Below are 21,879 nucleotides of genomic sequence, written 5' to 3'. Positions count from 1 at the left end.
CTCCAGCCTTCACCCCCCAGAGCCGGCGAACTGGGCCACCCGAGACCCTCTGGGCAGCAGAGAGGGCTTCAGACCAACAGGGCATTTCCTCCGTGGGGGTGGGAGGGTCTTCCCCAAGGGCACCCAGGGGCTCACCCTGCACCCTGCCTCCGAGGTCGTGGGAAGGGAAGCAGGAGCTGACAGCATGAGTAACCACCCCAGGCTCTTCCGGGCAAACGCCAGTTAGATCAGCCCCGGGGAATGGAGAGCAGGGGGGAACCTGGATGCCCAGTGGCCTCGGCCCCGAGGGCAGTCCCCAAATGCTGAAACCGAGGGGCTGCGACAGGGAAGCACAGCCCCGTCTGCGGGCAGCCACGGCCGTGAGGTTGCCTGCCCTGAGACCCTATACGTCGGTTCGGAGACAGGCTTCAGTTCCAGGGTCTCAGCTCCTAACGTCTGCACAGCTGCCTCCGATCCACCCCCAGCCGCATCCTAAACTCCTGGGGCACAGTGCCCAGGGGCCCCCAGCTGCCAAAGGCAGGTTGATGGTGAGAAGCAAATCACACGCCACGAGAAGGAAAGGGGGTGACTGCTTTCCACTAAGGGTAATGATGGTAATTACCACTCTCTCCTCCTACCTCTCTGCTTCGAGCATCGTCCTTCTCTAGCTATATCACCCCAGCCTCCCAACTTCGGTCCTCGACCTCTGGCAGCCTACGAGTCAGGTCCTGTCACCTCCTGCCCCTAACACTAGGAGTGACAGCCAGAGGCCGCGTGCCTGAGGACACCACGGCTAAGGGAGAGCCCCCCTCAGAAGGAAAGCTGGGGTTTCAACCAGGGAGCTGGGCTCTGGAGTCCACGACTGATGGGACAGCCAGACGTACACCTGCTGTAGGTGGCATAGCGGCCGGGAGCCCTCAGCAATGTTAGCGACACGGGGTCCACCAGAGCCGAGAATTACGTGTGGCTGCGGGCACCTCGTCCAGCCTCCCCACCAAGACCTTGGCCTTGGGTCCTCTCCTCCATGGGCAAGTAGCCCTCCCAAGCTGGTGGGACACGTTACCGCCACCTGGCACCCCTTCACCACTGGGGGTTCCGGGTGCCCAAGCACACTCAAAACCAGCTGAGCCAAACCACGGACACTTCCATACCCCAAACTGTGCCTGTGCGGGTCCCAAAGCCCCCGGCTGGCGGAAGCGAGGGCCTGGCTTTTCCTTATTCTACTATGACCATTTCTAGTGCCTTCTGTGTGCTAAGCACTGTACACACTCTAATCATCCCATAACCTCTCGTGGCAGTAACTGTCACCTTTCCTGTCTGACAGATAAAGAAACTGAGGCAGGGGGAGGTGGAGTCATTCTCCCCAGAGCCGGTGTTCAAAGCTCCATGCCGCACTGCTTTTTGGAGTAACCTCCCCTGCCCCATCCCTGCCCCGTTTAGCCCTGAGAGAATTAAACAAAGTCAGGCACCTAAGTCACCACCCACCTGTCCCCAGCCTCTCAGAGGCAGGATGGACGATCCACAACCCCAGTCTTTCCCCACCTTCATGCTGAATAATCAGCAGGTACCTGGAAGGGACAGAGACATTCCAAGAAACAACCTTGGTGACAAAGCAACAATCCTAATGGCCATTGTGCGCTGAGGGCTTCCGTGCCAAGCACTTTACTTACACGCCCTCTCTCCCGACAATTGCCAACAGACCTGTGAGAGGGAGACTACTGTCACCCCACTTTATAGATGGGGAAATGGGAGGCCCAGAGAAGTTATACCAGTAGCTCACGGTCACACAGCTAGTCAATGGCAGAACCAGGACTGGACACGGGCTCTGACCCCTGCTATTCTGTCTCCCATGAAAAACTACTAAGAAATGACTCCACAGAGCACATCGGTGACAAAAGCTGGACAAATCGCCCAAATCCTATGCAAATGGCCAAAGGCACTCATTACTCACAAGCCCCTCAACTGGCTTCTTTGGCCCGGGCCCCAGTAGGTCAGCAAATCCAAGGCTTGATTGTGTTAAAAAAAAAAAAAAGTAATTGACTTGCCATACACAGGACACCTCTCAGGGCAGAAAGTATGCCAGATCTGGGCTTCGCAGCCCACACCTGAGCCAAGAGGAATGTATCAAGTGGCAGGTAGCTTCCCAGAGAGGTTACAGGCCCTGCAGGTTCGGACCTGAACACAGCTAGGTTCTGGTGCCTCCCTCGGTCCGAGTTCCCAACTCACCCCAGGGATTAGAAACCGTTCTCCAGTTGCATTTCTAGGTGTGGGCATTGAGGGGCCATGGGACAGAGGGAAGAGCATTGAGAACCCGACCTCAGCCTGGTATCCGGCCAGCAGCCACCCAGGGAGACACAGGCCCCAGAGCTCAGGGGCGAGTCACTGAGTGAGTAGCCGGTACTTCGGAGACACATCCAGGGAGCGCAGGGTGTGTCATCAAGCCAGCGGCCTGGCAGCGCCTCGGGAAATGACACAGGGACTCCAGAGAGCAGCTGAGAGTTCCCACTACCACCTCCAAATCCATCACCCTAGAACACACAGCCCCCCAAGCCCAAAGGAAGGTATTAAGCTGTACTTAATTACATCCGCAGTGGCAAACAAGTAGCCAACGGGCGTGTTTTGTCTGGCCCGCACGGTACTTTTAAAAATTTGAATCAATTACCAGACTTAAAAAAAAAAAAAAGAAGCCAGACCCCACATTAAGATGCAGATTCCTGGCCACTCTCAAAAACACGTCCTGGCCACGAGGGGCCCACATGCCCCGAGGAGCACTGACTCTCTCCAGATGGGGCCCTGGGGCTCCCTCGGATCCCCCAGGTCTCGCCACCTGCAGGCACTGGGCTCGGATTCACCACAACCACCAGGCCGCAGCCCAACCTTGCCACGAAGCTGCCCTGGGCACGGCCTGAGCCCTCCTGCCTTGCTGGCCCCTGGTAACCAGCCAGGCTTAAGTGCCTCTCTCTTCCCCACCAGGCTTGGGCTCCTGGACAAAAGAAGCAAATGAGGTCCCAGCTGTAGGAATAGAGCCTCAAACGCTCCTCCCCAGCACAGGCTCCTGTGTAAACTGTGCACACCCTTCTCCCCAGATTCTCTAGGCCGAGGGCAATTTCTAATGTTCCCCCAAGGTCAGGTCCAAGGAAGGGCTAGCCAGCCAGGGTGACCTGACTCCCTCAAAGAGGGCTCCGAACCCCTCACTTCCGATCCACTTCTCAGGGCTAGTCCTTGATGCTGCAGGAGGCCTGGCTACAGCTGGCCTCATCCTAACTAGGCCCAGGCCCGCTTGACCTGCCCTGTGCCTGGTAGAAGGGTGCCCCTGGAAGTACCAAGGTGAGGGTTTAGGCACAGTCAAACCTCCCCCCGCCCCCAGAGACAGGCGGGAAGTCTCGGGGAACAGGCCTCTGTCTTCACAAGCCACCGAGGGACACTTCAGACCACGGATCCAGGGGTCCCAGGCCTAAGCCTACTTCGAGGCTCAAGGCTTTGCCTCCCGCCCAGAGACTCCCCCTGCCCTGCTTTTCTCCGCCCACACAGGGCCTCCTAACCCTGCCCCAGCTTCCCCAAAAGGAGCCCACCATTTCGTTCTTCCTTCTTGTTCTAGCTGCCTCTCACTCCACCAACCTTCCTTGCTGGGACACAGAAAGGAGAGGAGAAACGGCCGGCAGCTACCGACAGGGTGGCCACGGCTGGCTGCTGGCTTTTTCCAGGGCAGGGGAAGGGTAGGGCTGCCAGAAGGGGGAATTTTTAGGGGTCCCTGGGACTGAGGAGAAATACCACCCTAGGCTTACAGGCTAAGTGGTATGCCAGGCACCTCCATTCTGGATTTAAAAAAACAAAACAAAACAAAACAGAATGCAGAGTTAAACTGGAATTTCAGATAAATGACGAATAATTTTTTTAGTGTTAAGCATGTCTCAATGAGTGCATGGGACATACTTACACTAAAAAAAAAAAGGAAGTATTTAAAAATATTATTTCTTTGTTTATCTGAAATTCAAATTTAACTGGGTGTCCCATAATTTTATTTGCTAAATCTGGCAACCCAGTGTCCCAGCCAGTGGTGAAATGCACGGTTGGTGGCCACACAGTTAATAAACAACCCCAAACCACAAGGGCTGACTGGAAGACGCATTCTGAAGGCACAGCGAGGGTGAGATTTGGCTTCTCGGGGCTGGGGAAACCCAGGAAACAAGGCGAAGGCTTTTTTTTACTTAGAATGAGCAGGAGAAAAAGAAAAAGAAAGAAAAAAAATATCAGCAAAATGCAAGTTTCTACCCCACAGTAAGGACCGCATTTAACGACTGCTCCTGTGTGCAGGATAAGTGCTTTTCGAGACATGATGCTATTCCAGAAGGGGAGAAGGTAGCACAGGAACCTCTTGTCGTGGTTAGAGAAGTTATGTTCTTAGCCCAAGGTCACACTGGAAGCCCAGCCATGAGATCCCAAAGCCTGAGGTCTTCTAGAGGACTTGACTCGTAGTTTCCCAAGACACAAAAAAGGAAGGGAGACACGTTCTCCTCTCGTCCCCCCAAACACAGGCCTCGCCGGCAGCGGGCTAAGCAACACTGAGGGCCACCAGGCCGGCTGCTCTGGGGCCGGCAGGGTGGAAAACCCCGCACAGCTCCATCTGCCCTCCCAGCAGAGCAGCTGTCAGGGTGCAGGAGCCTCCGCCAGGCTGGGAACCTGGAGCGCAAGGCCCCGCCAAGCCTCCCGCAGCACGGAAAGGCAGCTGGCCCCCACCCCTTTCTCACCTCCAGGCTGCTGACAGAAGGGACTCAGGCCCAGACAACAGCTCTTTCTTTGCACAGGCGTTCAGGCAGGGGACCACTCCAGCCTTCCCTCTGGGAATCCCGCAGGAGAGGGGGTGGTGGGCTTGTTTTCCCGTGTGCGTTTTGGCCTGCAGCTGTTTCTGCCATTTTTAAATGGCTCCAGTCCGGGCACGGGGCGCCCTGCGCACCAGGGGAGCTCCCACGGCAGGGAAGACTTGGATCTCAACTTTGGAAGGCCTTCCCTTCTCACGGTTCTGAAAATTCTTTGTCCCACTAGAGCCAAACCCAGCCCTCGGCCGGGCATCCGGCCATCTGCAGACAGCCCTTTCCATAGGAGGCCCGGGAGCACGTGGACTTTATTGATTTTCCTCTTGCCTTTTTTGTTGGGTTTGACTCAGAAAGGACAGCTAACTTGTGACACGGCTAGACTGGAGGCTAGCCCCCAGTGGTTTTGAGGGACCGAGGCGAGGCGTTACTCAAGAAATGACACCCCTAAACATAAACAGAGCCCGCCACGGGGCCTGCGGGGGTTTGCAGGCTTTAAATAAAGGGTCAGGACGAGCCCGCGGGCGCTGACACTCGAACGGCGCCGCGGCTCATCTCCCTCCCTGACCCTGGTGAGGCCGTGGGAAAAAAATAATAAAGTTGAAATCCGGGAGCTGGGAGTTTTCAACAAGTCCGCCCCAACCTGGCGATCGGCTCGCGCCTCGGGCCTGGCCCTCGGGCTGATTCCGAGACAGACCCGGACGAGGCCGGGGAAACGTTCAGTCGTATTAATTACAACCAGGCCACGCCGGACGGAATCTCACGTGAGCTGGAGAAACCGCACGGCCGACACCGAGTGCCCCTTGCCCCCCGCGCAGAGAACAAAAACAACGGCTGTCTCCGCAAAACAAACGCAAGCTGCCGGGTTCGGACAGGCAGACGCGGCCCAGGACCGGGGTCTGGCCCCCAACATTCGCTTGCCCAGACCCCCGCGCCCGGCTCCGGGCACAGCGGGGCGGGAGGGGGGAGCCCGGAGCCCCGGGCCCCGCGGCCGCCGCCGGCGTTTCCTCCTCGCGCTCGCCCCCATCTTTCTTCCTCGCCAAGAGCCCTCGCTCCAGGCAGCCCAAAGCGCTAAATTTAAACGGCTCGCGCTCTGCAAACTCCGCAGACTCGAGGGCGCCGGGCCTGGGAGGCGGGGAGCGAGCGAGCCAGCCAGCCAGCCGGCCGGGGAGGAGGGAGGGAGGGAGGGAGAGAGGGAGGCCCGGCGCGGGCAAGGGCGCGGGGGCCGGCGCTGCGCCGCCCGGGGCGCGCGGGTAGGAGACGGAGACGGCGGCGGCGGCCCGCTCGGTGCCTGCACAATGGAGCTCGCGCTCTCCCCTCTGCCGCCGGCATCGCGGCCCCGGCGCGCGGGAAGCCGCTTTCATGTGACTTGCACAAAACGAAATGGCTTCTGGGGCCGGCCCCGAGCCCCCCTCCCGGGAGCCGAGCGCCGCGCCGGGGACTGCCCGCCGCTCCACCGCCCGGCCCGGGGCGCCCGCCGCCTCCAGGCTGCCGCCGCCGCGCCAGGTGGGCGACTGGCGCGAGCGCACCTGGGCAGCGGCCGCGGCCCCCGCCGCGCGCAGGTGACCCGGCTCGCGCGCCGCCCGCCCTCTCCAACTCCTGGGCCCGCGGGCGGCCCGGGGCGCTGCGCCCCGCCGGCTTTTTGTATCTGGTCTCGGGGTTCGGGGCGGCCGCGGCGCGAGCCTGCAACCGAACGAGAAAACAAGCCGGCGCCTCCGCTTACCATTTGCGCACTTTCTCGATAGCCGCCATGACCCTCTTGATATCATCTTTGGCCCGGCTCCTGGTCTCGGCTCGAACCGACCTGCCCGACATGGTTCTGGCGGGGAGAGAGAGGCTGGGGGAGCGCGCCCGCCGGGTCCTGCTCGCGCTCCGCGGCGGCCACACTCGCGCCCGCCCGCCCGCCCGCTCACTCACACAGAGACACACACACAGACACACACACACACAGACACACACACACTCGCACACATACACACACACACACACAAAGCCTAGTGCCGCCGCGCGCCCAGGGCCCAGTGCGCAAGCGCCGGGCGGCAGCTGCACCGAGCAGGGGGAGCAGCGCCGCCGCGGCCGCCGGTAGTGCGGCCTCCGGGCGCCGCTGCCGCCGCGGGGCAGCGCCGCGCGCCTCTCCGCCCACCCGGGGGAGGCGTCCGCGACCCCCCGCTCCCCGGGGAGGCGGCGAGGGGTACCCGGCGACCCCCGGCTCCGGGCACGCGGAGGGGAGGCGGGCCGGCGGACGTGCGCGCGGACACTTACTCGGAGGCCGCAGGTGCCGGGGGCTCCCCGGGAGAGGGCGGGCCGGCGGGGCGGCCGGCCGTGGAGGGAGCGCATTCCTGGGGAGCCAGCGCGGCAGCCCATCCGCTGCCCCGGGTGTGTGGCAGCGTCTGCAGTAATGGAAGTTTCCTGTGGGGCTCCCGACTTCTCCGAGTTGAAGGCGCCGATTCGGGACGCGAGGCGCTCTTGGAAAGAGTTGAGAAACGCGGACCTCTGCTGACCCTCTGCCCGGTTTAAATACGCGAGCTAGGACGTCGCTTCCCTATCCTTCGTCCTTTTGGAAAACGAGGGTGGGAGGAAAGGTGCCTGGGGTGACCACTAGAGACATCCGACCTTGCTTATGAAAGAGCTTTCGGCGCAGTAAAAGCTCGATGATTATTTATCAGCATTTCAACAGGGGCTCTTAGATCTTTCCTCCTAGTGATAAGTTGCCCTCGCCATAAATAAGGTCAGGGAGCCCACGCTGGGGTTTCTGTTCGAGAACCACGAGTTGAATTTAAGTCACTCCTGATGTAAGTCTCAGGCTCAGCCCAGGTGCTGCCACCTCACAAATGACCCTGGCAGGTAAAATGGACTGGCCAGCGACAAGGAGGACTTCTGGGCTGGTTTCTTCCCCGTGGTGCCTTACGACAGCTCCGCACGAATCTGCAATTACCAGGATAAGCCAGGGGCCTCAACCTTATGTTCAGCTGCAGCTAAATTATCTTGACCAGAGCCAATTCGTGCCCAGGTGGATGCTGGGGAAAAAGAATGACCCCGTTAGCAAGCCCAGTGCCTTGGAGATCAACTAACCCAACATCAGTCATTTTACATGGAGGGAAACTGAGTCCCAGGGAAGTTCAAGGACACAGCCATGAGCTAGATGTTTGTCTTCCGCTCATTCTAAAACCAAGCCCTTTCCCCTGAGGTTTTGGTTTGGGGGAGAAAAGCTTCTGGCGATACGGAGTGGAAGCTGCACTGCAGGCCTTTTCCTATGCATGTCCTTTTACCATCCCAAACCCCAAGTTCCTGACGTGAGGATTATATGGGAAAACATGTAACAGTGGGTCATAAGACAGCAGTCTCATACCATTGGCCCTCTGACTTACCTGGCCAGCAGATACATGCTTAAGGTTACACAGAACTTTTTAAAGCATATATTTGAATTAAAAATGGGAACATATATTTAAAACTCCAAGTACTGAATGATGAATGGACAAATGGGCATATCTATACAATAGAATATTATTCAGCCATCAAAAAGGAATAAAGTACTGATACACGCCACGGCATGGATGAACTTTGAAAACATCCTAAGTAAAAGAAGCCAGTCACAAAAAGACACATATTGTATGATTCCACTTATATGAGTTATCTAGACTAGGCAAATCCCTAGAGACAGAAAGCCAGACAGACGTATGATGATATCGATGACATCTTAATAGCCGCTCCCTGTGGGGGGGGGGGGATGGGGAGTGACTTCAAATGGGTACAGGTTTTCCTTTTGGGGTAATAAAAAAAGTTCTGAAAGTAGGTAGTGGTGATGGTTGCACAACATTGTGAATGTGCTTTCTGTCGCTGAATCGCACACTTTAAAATTGTTACAGTGGCCAGTTTTACATTATGTGTATTTTGCCACCATACAAAGAAATCCAAATATCCAGCTTCTCTAGAGATAGCAGAAGACCTGCAAACTGGGCCCCACGTGCCACACGGCAACAGTCAGCTGGAGCCGAGAAGCCCTGTGCCCCTCAGATAGAACGCACTAGGTCACCAATGTGTCACCCAGTCACTGTACTCATTTGTGTTACCACATGGCCCCGAAGGTGTTTGTGTGTTTGATCTCCGATTAAACTATAAGGCTCTCTACAAATGTTCTTTATAAATGTAGTACGGCACTTTTTATAGTTTCCTGTCCCCTGTGGATAGTTTTACACTTCTTTCTTTCAACAAAGCACACTTGTTTTATAGTCTGTGTCTGATCATTCTGATATTTGAAGTATCTGAGAGTCTGTTTCTGCTGGTTCTTACTCATGGTGTCCTATTTCTTTGTGATCTGTCTGGTTCTCCTTGACCTTGCTGGACATTGTATTTTAAAATTTATTTATAGGGATAATCTGAGGCCTAGAGTGAAGTTACCTTCCTCTCGAGTGGCTTTACATTTGCTCTGCCGGACTCCTGAGGGCACTGCTAGTGCAGGATGACCAACATCCAAGTTCAGGGCTCGTGGGTCCCTGGACCCCCAGGTGATGCCAATATAGGTTGCCTAAGTGAGTGAGACTGATTTGCTTATTGTACCCAGGGTGGGGTCAGTGATGTGCTGCAGCTGACTGCCAAGCCTGCGCTTCCCAACTCTGTTCAGTGGCCTCCTAGCAATAGTTCTAAATCAGCCATGGCGGAACATTTACGCTATGGAAATTGGCAAATGCTATAATACATCAGGACCCTTTCCCAACCCCACCAAGGGCTGGTGATAAGCATTTACCAGCACACCACTGGGCAAGGTCTCATCTCCCACCCAGTGTGGACCCTGGACTTTGATTTCCGACCTCTTGCCTCAAGAAAACCATTCACACTGAAGTTCAAATATGCCAGACTTGGCAAATATCTACAGGGTTCGAGTGGCTTCCTTGCTGGATTAGCTGTCAGGGTTCTCTTTTTCCTTCAGTTTCACCTATTCCTTGCTATCTTGTCAGCATGTGGTGGCTTTTAGGATTTTTTAAAATATGTTTTCTAGCATATGTTCTAGCATTTTTAGTTGCTTTCAGCTTGAGCGTTGGTCTGAATAACTAGTTACCAGAGACTGGAAGTCAAGCTCTCTCTGAATGTTTGTGATAATCTTAGACACGTTAAAGGAGTGATCGTGGGGTTCCAGAGGTGAGTTACTTAGTCATGGCTTGTGTCTTGACCTAACTGTGCCTCATCTGTAAAATGGGGATGAAAATAAGACCTGCCTCACAGAGTTATGTGAATTAAAAACAGTATTTGTCAGGGAAAGTGGGGGGAGGGATACATTAGGAGTTTGGGATTAACATATACACACTACTATATATAAAATAGATAACCAACAAGTACCTACTGTATAGCACAGGGAACTATACTCAATATTTTGTAATAACCTATAAGGGAAAAGAATCTGAAAAAGAATACATATATATGTATAACTGAATCACTTTGCTGTACATCTGAAACTAACGCGACATTGTCAATCAACTATACTTCAATTAAAAACAACAACAGGGCTTCCCTGGTGGCGCAGTGGTTGAGAGTCCGCCTGCCGATGCAGGGGACACGGGTTCGTGCCCCGGTCCGGAAAGATCCCACCTGCCGCGGAGGGGCTGGGCCCGTGAGCCGTGGCCGCTGAGCCTGCGTGTCCGGAGCCTGTGCTCCGCAGCGGGAGAAGCCACGACAGTGAGGGGCCCGCGTACCGAAAAAAAAACCACCACCGACAACAACAATAACAAAAAACAAAACAGTATTTGTCAAGAATTTAGAACAGCACTTGGCACACAGTAACTGCTAGATACCAGAAAGCATTTGTTAAATAACAGACCTGGACGATCTTTGCATCAGTATGCCCCACACTGGGGTTTGAAGTCACACTACTCTTCCTAGGCTGGTAAATTCAACCCTTACGTCACTCCTCCTCCGGGATGAAGGCTCATTCACCATGGGGTGCGAGGTGTGGGGAGGGGAAGGATAACTCTGGAACAGAGATGGAGATGGGTGATTGTGAGGAAAATGCAGGCCCGGCCCTGGCGCTTCTGGGCACCTTGGTCCTTGCCTAGCAACTTGTGACCGAGCGCTGTTTTCATAAACAGAGGTGCTTTGGTGTTTGGGGAGCAGGTCGTTAGCAAGGCCCAGCCAAGAGGGAAAACTATGAAGGGAACACTCCAACCACAGAATGAAATACAGTCCCTTACTTGGAGACAGGAACAGAAGGGATGAGCTGCGGAGGATGAAGCCTCCCTCCTTTCACAGAAAAGGATGCTCCTGGGACTTCCCTGGTGGCCCAGTGGGTAAGACTCTGTGCTCCCAATGCAGGGGGCCCAGGTTCGATCCTTGTTCAGGGAACTAGATCCCGCATGCGTGCCACAACTAAGAAGTCTGCACGCCGCAACAAAGATGCCACATGCCACAACGAAGAACCACGTGCTGCAACTAAGACCCAGTGCAGCCTACATACATACATAAATAAATAAATAAATAAATAAAATATTAAAAAAAAAAAAAGGGACGCTACCATCCGGTCACACAGCCAGTTAGCAGAGTTCTGGCCAGAGCCCCGCTCTCCTGACTGTGTCTCTGGACCGGTGCTCCCCACTCCACAGTCATCAGGATGTGGAGAGTTGTAAATCAGCCCTGTGGGAGTGCTCTCAGGACCCTCCTGTCCCTCCCCCACCCAGAGAGGACAGGTAAATATATACCAGCACGCCACTGGTGGAGCCCAACGGGATCCCGAATTATCGTAGGGAACGTCTCCCCCACAATGTGGGCCTGATGATGAATTTCAGATAGACTGGGGAGCCATTAAAAAAATTTTCTTTGATAAATCAAATACTCCAATTTGCTTCTCTGCCTACTTTTTCTTGCCTGTAATTACAGCTCTAAAAATGGTCACCAGCTCAAATACTAATAGACTAGCAAGTTGTATATCCATGCATGTAGCCACTGGCTTGCCTAAAAGTTGGGCCACTTGAGGCCATATAGAAACAAAGAGATAGTGGATATAAAGTGCTTCAAGAGACAGATGTGTTCAGAGGTGAGACGGTGTAACGCAGGCTCTTCCAACAATGAATGATTAAACACAGAAGTCCGGTCATGACCCAGTGACCTGGAGCAGAGTTGGAATGCATCTACCAATGTGCTTGGTGAGCTCTTAGGTCAGAAATCCAGGAGGCTGCCCGAATGTCTTCTCTCGCTCCCACGTGTGCAGTCATTTTGGCCGCCCAGCATCTGAATACCCTTCCTAGTTCTGGGTGAGCCTTTGTGGATGGAGGCTGCCCCCCACTACAGAAGCTAGAGGTGGCTTGTCCCTCTTTTTCCCAGGGGGTTAGGTCCTGGGCATGGGTCCCAACCTTACCCAGGTGGATGGTCTAGTAGGTTGATTTTCTTTTTTATTGAGGTATAGTTGATTTACAATATAATATGTTTGAGGAATATAATATAGTGACTGGTTCCTTTTTCTCCGCATCTTCGCCAACATTTGTTATTTGTGGTCTTTTTGATGACAGCCATTCTGACAGATGTGAGGTGATGTCTCTTTGTGGTTTTGATTTGCATTTCCCTGATGATTAGCGATGCTGAGCATCTTTTCATGTGCCTGTTGGCCACCTGTACGTCTTCTTTAGAAAACGCCTATTCAGGTCTTCTGCCCATTTCTTTAATTGGGTTGCCAGTCGATTATTTTTAAATAATAGCTTTATTGAGATATAAATAACATACCATAAAATTCACCCTTTTTTTGGTTGGTTTTTTTTTTTTTTTTTTGATGTGGACCATTTCTAATGTCTCCACTGAACCCGCCAGAATATTGCTTCTGTTTTATGTCTTGGCCTTTTTTTTTTGGCCCCAAGGTATGTGGGATCCCAGCTCCCCAACCAGGGACTGAACCCGCACTTCCTGCGTTGGAAGGCGAAGTCCCAACCACTGGACAGCCAGGTAAGTCCCAAAATTCACCCTTTTAAGGTGTGTGTGTGTGTGTGTGTGTGTGTGTGTGTGTGTGTGTGTTTTGCGGTACGCGGGCCTCTTGCTGTTGTGGCCTCTCCTGTTGCAGAGCACAGGCTCCGGACGCGCAGGCTCAGCGGCCATGGCTCACGGGCCCAGCCGCTCCGTGGCATGTGGGATCTTCCCGGACTGGGGCACGAACCCGTGTCCCCTGCATCGGCAGGCGGACTCTCAACCGCTGTGCCACCAGGGAAGCCCAAGGTGTTTTTTAGTATAGTCGCAGAGCTGTGAAACCATCACCACAATCAATGTTAGAACATTCTTGTCATCTGAAAAAGAAACCCTCTACCCATTTGCTGTCATACTTTCTCCCCCTAGCCTTAGGCAACCAAGAGTCTATTTCCTGTTTCGATGAATTTGCCTATTCTGGACATTTTACATAAATGGAATCATACAATATGTGTCCTTTTGTGCCTAGCTTTTTTTTTTTTTTTGGCGGTACGCAGGCCTCTCACTGCTGGGGCCCCTCCCGTTGCAGAGCACAGGCTCCGGACGCGCAGGCTCAGCGGCCATGGCTCACGGGCCCAGCCGCTCCGCGGCATGTGGGATCTTCCTGGACCGGGGCACGAACCCATGTCCCCTGCATCGGCAGGCAGACTTTCAACCACTGCGCCACCAGGGAAGCCCTCTAGCTTCTTTTATTTAGCATATTTTCAAGGTTCATCCCATGTATTAATACTTCATTCTTTTTATGGATGAATGATATTCCATTACATGGATTTACCACATTTTGTTCATCCATTCATTCATTGATGGACATTGGGTTGTTTCCACTTTTTGGCTATTATGAATAACGTTGCTATGATGATAAGTATACAGGTTTTTGTGCAGATGTATATTTTCATTTCTCTTGGCTACATACCCAGCAGGGGAATTGCTGGGTCATATGGTAACTCTGTACTTAACATGTTGAAAAACTGCCAGACTGTTTTCCAAAGCAGCTGCACCATCTTACATTCCCACCAGCAACGTACAAGGGTTCCAGTTTCTCCACATCCTCACCCACACTTGTTATCGTCTGTCTTTTTCATATTAGTCTTGTGGCGGTGAAGCGGTATCTCATTGTGGTTTTGATTTTGACTTTGATGTCTGAGGGTGTGCAGGGGCAGCGGAGAAATGACTTCCAGCAGAAGTGGCCCTTGGAGAGCCTAAGTATCGGAGGCGCTGAGCTCCCAGTGGTGGCAGCGCCATTGGCATCCTGGCTGCCGTTGGTTCCTGGTCATTTTCAGAGCTTGCTTCTTCAGTCGCTCCATTGAGCCTATGAGTTACCTGATAGTCTTCACATAAGGTCCCTTTTCCCCTGAAGCTAACCAGAGCCAATTTCTATTGCTCCAAACCAAAGATCATGGCTGATACCCTATTTAAGCTGCCTCTCAGTCTGTATACTTATTTATCCTTCCTGAATGTCTTTTCTCTTGTTGCAATCTTTCACTTCTCCCCAAACTACTATAACAATCCCCTCGCCGTGGGCCCTTTCCCCAGCCAATCCCTCTTGCCCATCACCCAGCCCTACGCCTCTGAGATCCAAGTTTGATCCACTTCTCCCCCTTCCCTTTCATATCAAGCCTAACCTCCCTGATTCAGCACACAAGGCCAGCTATAATGTGATCACTGACTTCTCTGGGCTGCTCTCCTGCCACTGCTCCCCGGCACTGCTCAGATGGGCTTAGAGCGCCTCATTTATGTAATGTCTCCTCCACCCGCCCTGATCGCCTCCTCCTTCCTGCCCCATCTGCTCTGGACGCCCCTATGTCATATCACAAAATACTGTATTATTATTGACAGGTCTGTTTCCCTCGCTACAATATAACCTTCTAAAGGGAAAGAAACATGCTTCCCGCCACATTTTATCTTAGGCCTTAGCACCAGGGCACACAGAGTTCAACTGAGGTCACTGTTAGAGGATCTGGCACAAGTTACTGCTATTCTCTCATCTATCCTCGTGAAAGGCAGAGGTGACGGACAGCACACTGAGGGAGGGGTAAGTGGCTAGCTCTGGTGAAGCTTCGCTGTACACCTGGCTGCCTTTGGGATACCACCAGCGACTCAGGGGACTGTGTAGTTAAACATGGTTGTGCACAAAGGGACAACAAGATCACGGAGAAAATTGTGGTTACATCTTTTTAAAATGTCGAAATCCCTGGAAAACTAAGAAGGATGTATTGATGCCGACTCAGGGTTTAAGGTTTACGGGGCTGAAACCCACTGGGAGCTTTCCCACCTTTGTCCAGTGTCACGTGAGAGAACACACCAGCTTCAGGGCTGGTTCCTCACAAGACTTATTTATGGTCTTTCCTGGGAGCCTCTGAGCGGCAGCATACCCCATATCAAGACTCTTTGTTTTGTTTTGTTTTTAAAAGCTTCTCCAAGGTTTTGTAATTAAATTTTTTAAAATTTTATTTATGTATTTATTTTTGGCTGCATTGGGTCTTTGTTGCTGCATACGGGCTTTCTCTACTTGAGGCGAGCAGGGGCTACTCTTTGCTGTGGTGCAGGGCTTCTCACTGCGGTGGCTTCTCTTGTTGCAGAGCACGGGCTCTAGGCGCGCGAGCTTCAGGAGTTGTGGCGCACGGGCTTAGTTGCTCTGCGGCATGTGGGGGTCTTCCCGGACCGGGGCTCGAACCCGTGTCCCCTGCATTGGCAGGTGGATTCTTAACCACTGCACCACCAGGGAAGTCCCATATCAAGACTCTTTGAAAGTGAAGGAATGAGAAAGGCCAGATCATCTTCTTGAAGACTTGGCCTCCCTCCATTCCTCCTGCCCATCGCCCACGTGAAAACATTCCTGTTCGGACTCGAGAGGAAGCACCATGCAACGGCAGTGCTGAAGGAATGCCAGAGGTCGTTCTAGACTCCTGAGGACCCCACCTTGAGCCTACGTCCCTCTCTAGGGTCTGACCACACAAACCTCTGGTTCACTGAATGCTCTGGCCTTGGTGGCACTGTCCCCTCGGTCTGGAAGGTTCTCCCCACTCTTTCCATGACTGTCTCTTAACTTACAAGCCTCATCTTTGGAGAGACCGGCCCTGATCACAACTAAAGCACATTTCCCTCATGATATTCTATCTCATAGGCCCCTGGCTCTTCCTCTATGATCGCAGTTTGCAACGACATAGTTATGTGTTTGTTTAATCAGAGATCCCCGAAGACAAGGGCCATGCCCGTCTTGTCCACCCCTGTACCCCCAGCCCTACCGCAGTGCTGGCGCACACTCACTCTTTGCTGAATTCATGAATGAATGGATGGATGAAGTCCATCTCCGAAGCAATCAGATGCACACGGAGGAGAAGCTGGGTGGCGGCCAGCACTTTAGACAGCGCCTACACCTGATGCTCTCTCTCTGCATCAGAACCAGGGTCCACAATACCGCCCACTGCTCCCTCCGGCAGGACAGACACGCTGTGGGGACTACCCTTCACAGCACACGCTGTGTGTCGTCTGAAGTGCTGGCAAAGAGCTTGTCGTGGTTGTTGGAACTAAACTCGCCCCCGCCCAAAGGAAAAAAACCCACTTGCTTTAACGACTAAGATCTAAAAAAATAAATACCATGTTTACATTGAAGTGTTTTGTGACTTCCCATCAACAAATAAGGAGAGAACAAGAGGGGGTGCAGGGCCAAACACAATGGCTCGTTCCCTTCCATGGGGGCGACCTTGGTATTGAGCTTCCCCACTCACAGCTGGTGATTTCAAACTATGGAGAAAAAGGCAGGGTTGCCAACAGTGGCGAGTGATTTTCGGGGCCTGATGCCTCTCACCTGGGCACTGATAAATACCCATGGTTATCGGCGGGGGCGAGAGGCCTGCCTCGGGCATCAGCAGCTCAGGAAACACGGTAAAGAACCCCGCGACGGGTTTACTGTCCCGCGAGCTTGGGCCCTACACTCAGTATCACACTGCCCTGGAAGAATGTTGCATCAACTCGGGTTGTGTGCCTGTGTGTGTGTGTGTGTGTGTGTGATATTCCTTTAAGCTAAGCTAGCAGAGGATGTTATATGACATATGAATAGGGTGGCAACTTACTGTTGAGTCCCAGTGTCCTGTGTCTATTCATTATAGTCAGTTTTGAGCCACTGCCTGCAGGGGAACCTCTGTCATCCAGATCTCTCAAGAACATGGTCAGGCCAAAAACCCCAGGGTCTAGGGCAGCCATGGCTTTAGGACACAGATCTTTCTGGAAAAAAAAAAAAAAAGCCCCTTTTTGTCTACACTGTCGCGAAGCACAGCGGGTTCACAGAGGACAGCTGGCACGTGAGGCAACCCACGAGCCGGGGCCCGGACTGGCTTCAAGAGCATTGGCTTGAGAGCTGTGGGGCACAGGGCAGCTCGTGGAAACAACTCAGGGGTGGCTGAGGCAGAAAGGTGGTACAGGAATTTTTTTTTTTTTTTTTTTTTGGCCGCGCTGCGAGGCATGTGGGATCCTAGTTTCCTGACCAGGGATCGAATCCGGGCCCCGGCAGTAAAAGCACGGAGTCTTAACCACTGGACTGCCAGGGAATTCCCTCATTTTTAAATATAGTTTTGATTTTGAAATATTTTAGATTTGCAAAGGTAGTATGGAGAGTTAACACAGACCCTTTGCCCAGCTTCCCTCGTGTGCACTTTTAGGCAACCAAGATACATTGATCGAAACTAAGAAATTAAGTTTGGCCCAATGCTATCAGTTGAACCACAGACTTCCTCTGGGTTTCACCGGGTTCTTCCTAGTGTCCTTTTTCCGTTCCAGAAACCCAGGATCCTGCTTCACATTTAGTCATCGTGTCGCCTTAGTCTCCTCCGACCTGGGACAGTTTCTCAGCCTTTTCTTGTTTGTCATGACCTGGGCTTTTTTGAAGAGTACTAGTCAGGTGTTTTACACATACGTCGTATTTGTAAAACTCCGTTGGAAAGAGTCATCCTGGCCTAGAAGGTGGAGCAAACTCCAACCTGCGGGACAGATCCGGGCTGCTGTGTCCGTGTGGTCCGCAAGCTAAGACTGGCTTTCACATTTTTGAGTGGTTGAAAAAAATCTCAGAAGAATAAGATTTCACGGTATGTGGAAATTCTCATGAAATCCAAATTAGTTTCAGTGTCCACAAATTAAGTTTGATTGGAAGGGGGCCACGTTCGTTCTTTCCTGGACCAGAGTCTGTGTGGCTGCGTTTGTGCTCCAACGGCCGAGGTGAGGCATCCACCAGCCCACTCGGCCCACAGATCCCCACTGTTTACCCTCTGGCCCTTTCCAGAGAGTCTGCTGACCCTGATGCAGATGGCCTGTGGGGGCCGGATTCACTTTGATTCAAAAGCTAAGTCAGCTATTAAAAGAGCACTGAAGCTTCACGTTCTTTCATTCAGTCGTTCCACAAATATTTATCAAGGGTCCTTTGTCAAAGCTTGCAGAGACCCCTATTTGAGCAAGTATTAACAGATGCTAAAACCCTGGAGTCGGGAGAGATTAATTCTCATCAAACGTCTTCCCCAGTCTCAGGCACAGTTTCTGCCTGCAGTGATAATAGCTGCTGTCCTACTTTGAGCACTACGTTATGCCAGGAACACTTTTATTTGCAATATCTCTTTTAATCCTCACCACCACCCCAGGAGTTGTTCCAGGGGGAAACTGAGGTTTAAGAGATTAGCCACACCCAAGGGCACACAGGGTGCTACTAAATGGCAGAGGCAGGATGCAAGCCCAGGCCGGCCCGGCCCTTGGGCTGGTGCTGTGCAAACAAGACACTCATCCTGCCCAGGAGGGGCCTGGGGGTCTGGAGGAGAGAGTGGGGGGCGGGGGAAGCTTTGGGTGGTTCCTGGACAATCATGGCTTTTCCACGGGCTCCTGAACTCTGGAAGCAACAGGCCAGGATGCAGAGGTCGGTAGCCAGAGGCCCCATCTGAAACAGTATTATTTTTTCAAAAGAACATCACATGGTGCTCTTCGGGGTCCAGCGTCTCACCCCTACGTCCGACGTACAAGCCCAGCGAGACCGTCCGTCTTGGGTCTCTGCTCCCTCCATTTCTGGTGTTGCTGCTCTGCTACCCACATGGCTGGGAGAGTCTGAGCTCTCTGCTCTCTGGGCAGGAAGGCAGCCCTCCTCTTCCTGCCCTGGACCCGGGTGCTGGGGCCCGGCCTCGCCACCACTTGCGTGGCCAGCAGGTGAAGACGCCTCGCCAGGGATGGAAGGTGCACATGAGCTGCTCTTCACCCTGGTCGGACAAGCTGAGAGCTCCCCCAGGAAAAGCACCAGCAGAAAGGGTGAGAAGGGGCGCCTGCGGCCTGGCTGGGCTGGGAGCAGGGTGGGAACGCCGCTGACACGGATGCTGCGGTCCCCTGCTATTTGCGCCTTCCCGGATGGACGGCCACCCTGACCCTCACCCTTCCCCTATCGACTCAGCACAGAGCGAGCGGCTCAGCCTGGGCCTGATGGCGGTTCCCACTCACCAGCCCCGCCGCCACAGGTCCAACTGCTCACGGGCCGGTTCTGCTCCAGACGATGACTCCAATATATGTCGTCAACAAGAACCAAAAAGGACCTGATGAAAGAAGCCCCTGGTGGGTGTCCAGAGTGCATCCCATGCTGAGTTATTTTCTGAAGAGAACAAGTCACTTGAGAGTTTTCTGCTCCCTAACATGTCCCCGGGAACTTTTTAACTGGCTTGTTAGTCTGTCTCTCCTAAGCCCTCAGCAGCTGCAAAGCTGATTCACAAAGCTTGTTTTCCTTTTCGTGTTTTTCAAAAAGAACCAAATGTAAATCAGGTTGCAAAGTCCTGGAGGTATACAGTGTGACGAGCGGGCGCCGGCTGTCCCGAGACGGTGGTGACACAGCCGCGGTGGGGGATACGGCTCTGTTCTGTGTTCCAGGCAGTCCCAAGGACCCACAGAGCCAGGTTTCCAAACGGCCGCCACGCAGGGGGCTCTGTGCCTGGAGGAGGGTGCTGCAGCCGTTCTGTTTCTCTCACACAGACCCCTGCTCCGGGGGTCAGAAACATCATCTCAAAGGCTGGTTTCTCCGGGGAAGGAGCTGGTACTGGCCAGCGGGTGTGTCGGACTAAGCACGTGTGGAGAATAACCTTTGGCCCATTTGCCTGAGTGAGACCTCATAACTGAGGACAAAACTCTTAAAATCAGACCATAACTTCCATCTGTTTATATGACGAGGGTACCCTATCTTCAAGGTCAGAATGCTGCTGAAGCCTGAGTCACGTTCCCTCAACATCCCGAGCCGCGCCGGGGAACTGCTTTCGCCTGCTACGAGTTCTGCAGCCCAGCGGAGTTCAAGGCTGCGAATCAACCACGCTGGCCTATGCGGCGCGTGCGCTGTGTGAGGGGGCGGCTCCCCTCTGCTGAGCTCTGCCCCGGGGAGGCCGGCCGGCCGTTTCTGGTCCAGCTGCGGTACACACAGGGCTCCGGGGCTGCTGTTCTGCATTCTCTCTGGCAGGTGCCACCAGCGTTAAGCATGGCCGGGGATGCTCTTCATAACGGTCGCACACAACTGCTCAGGGGTTTTGCTCATAAGAAGCCACAAGCCGGGGCTCTCGGGAGCCCAGAGCACCCAACGCCCCCGCCCCAGCCCAATAGCAGGCTGGGATGACCCATATCAGGCCATGTTAGGCTAAGGGTCCAGGTGCCACTTGAGGGGATAGAAATAAGGCCACACTTGCCACGAGGAAGGCCTGCTGCTGGCTGAGGGCCCTTCTGCCCCCGGGGACCACGCCACCTTCTCATCCTGTCCAAACCCCCTCCAGGCAGCACTGCCGTGGATTAGGCATGAGAATGGCAGCCGGGGTCTCCAGACACCCTTTCCATCCAGCTGCCATCGTTTTTCTTGCCTCCACCCACTTTTCTATTTCAGAAACAGTGGAATGTCCAACTTTGTGAATTCCATTGCTTAACAGAAATTTGCTTTTAATGTCTAAACGTTCTGAAGATTAGAGTAGGGGTAGGGAAATGTGGGAAAAGCAGTGCCTTGTGGAAAAAACACACACACACAAAGTCCTTTGTGCTTCAGGCACTCCTTTCAACTTCACTGACCGTAGGATCTTGTCCAGAATCTTGGGAAATGGTTAGGCCAAGAATTTGAGTCGTGAATATTTCTGCAGTGATTTCGTCTGGAAGTTCTTCTTCAAAGCAAATTTCTGAACCTAACCAAACAAGAAAAGAAAGCAAATGCCTTCATAACAATTAGGTTTCTAACTCAGAAGCATTTTCCAAAAATATGAGGAAATGATACTAAACAAAAGTGAGAGGAGCTTTGTGCTGGGATTTGGCCCTGATTCCGTGAAAACCTTTGGGTGGAAACTGGTTAAAATCCCTCCTTTGTGGTTTGGGTTTGGAGCACTGTTACCCAAAACTCTGCACACTTCACTGCAAAGCCTCAACTACAAGGCATCATTGATTTTACTGTTTTGAGACACTTAGGAACACTGTATACATGTGTGTGTATATAAAACAATTGGGAAAGTTACATTCTGAGATCCCAGGTACACAAGGAATGGCATAGAGGAGCTTGCAGGTTGGAAATGACCAATCAGCTCCTGGAGTCTAGAACTATCTGTGTTAGGAACTGTGTTCAATTTGAAATTGGGAACAGACAACAGAAGGAGAGGGAGAAGGAAGCCTGGTGAGGAGTCTTTGCTCCCGACCCCATGGGGGCAGCAGGGCAGCACTCGGGGTTGTCCATGGACACGTTCCAGCACAAGGGCGTCAGTGAGCTAAAAGAAGGAGGTGGGAAATCCTCAGACAGGAAAGGAGAGGAGGATTTTTTTTTTTTGGCCACACTGCACAGCATGCGGGATCTTAGTTCCCCGACCAGGGATCGAACCCACGCCCCCTGCAGTGGAAGCGCGGAGTCCTAACCACTGGACTGCCAGGGGAGTCCCAGGATGATCTTTAAAGATGTTCAAGCTCTGGCAGCTTGAAGTCGGGCTCGTGCCTGCCTGCCGAGTCCCTGCCCTCTCCTTATCCAAGGCTCTCATGACGATACCTCTTCTGAAAGAGCTTCCGAACTGTATCCTCTACTAGTGTCCAAGATTCGCCTACCCAAGCTGGAAAGATGAGGACTGAATCGGGGGAATAAAGGGAAGAAACAAGGCTGGGAAGGAAGGACGGAGCACAAGAACAAAAGCTTTCA

General features: G+C 53.2%; 2 protein-coding genes across 7 annotated transcripts in view; both read right to left on the bottom strand.

The window, feature by feature from the left end:
* The window catches only part of BCL7A (BAF chromatin remodeling complex subunit BCL7A), a 30,535-nt gene extending 22,246 nt beyond the window's left edge, over nucleotides 1-8,289 (bottom strand). Inside the window, exons 1-2 of one of the 4 annotated variants that reach the window (XM_027124887.1) lie at nucleotides 7,053-8,289; nucleotides 6,514-6,609 (exon numbers count right to left, since the gene is read on the bottom strand). In XM_027124887.1, the coding sequence (XP_026980688.1) occupies nucleotides 6,514-6,605 (92 nt within the window). In that variant the 5' untranslated portion in view covers nucleotides 6,606-6,609; nucleotides 7,053-8,289. Of the gene's footprint in view, nucleotides 1-6,513; nucleotides 6,880-7,052 lie in introns of those variants that run through there. The other 3 variants (XM_027124888.1, XM_027124889.1, XM_027124890.1) reach the window with 3 other exon arrangements.
* Nucleotides 8,290-17,527: 9,238 nt separating this feature from the next.
* CFAP251 (cilia and flagella associated protein 251) overlaps nucleotides 17,528-21,879 on the bottom strand; it is a 71,934-nt gene continuing 67,582 nt past the window's right edge. For all 3 annotated transcript variants that reach the window (XM_027124881.1, XM_027124880.1, XM_027124882.1), the window contains one exon: nucleotides 17,528-20,890. In XM_027124881.1, the coding sequence (XP_026980682.1) occupies nucleotides 20,754-20,890 (137 nt within the window). In that variant the 3' untranslated portion in view covers nucleotides 17,528-20,753. The remainder of the gene's footprint in view (nucleotides 20,891-21,879) is intronic.

This window comes from Aethalodelphis obliquidens, unplaced genomic scaffold (assembly GCF_003676395.1).
Source record: "Aethalodelphis obliquidens isolate GAN/ISIS:26980383/991018 unplaced genomic scaffold, ASM367639v1 scaffold28, whole genome shotgun sequence".
Classification (NCBI taxonomy): domain Eukaryota; kingdom Metazoa; phylum Chordata; class Mammalia; order Artiodactyla; family Delphinidae; genus Aethalodelphis; species Aethalodelphis obliquidens.
Note: the sequence above shows the minus strand (reverse complement) of the source record. Positions and strands in the feature narration are given on the sequence as shown.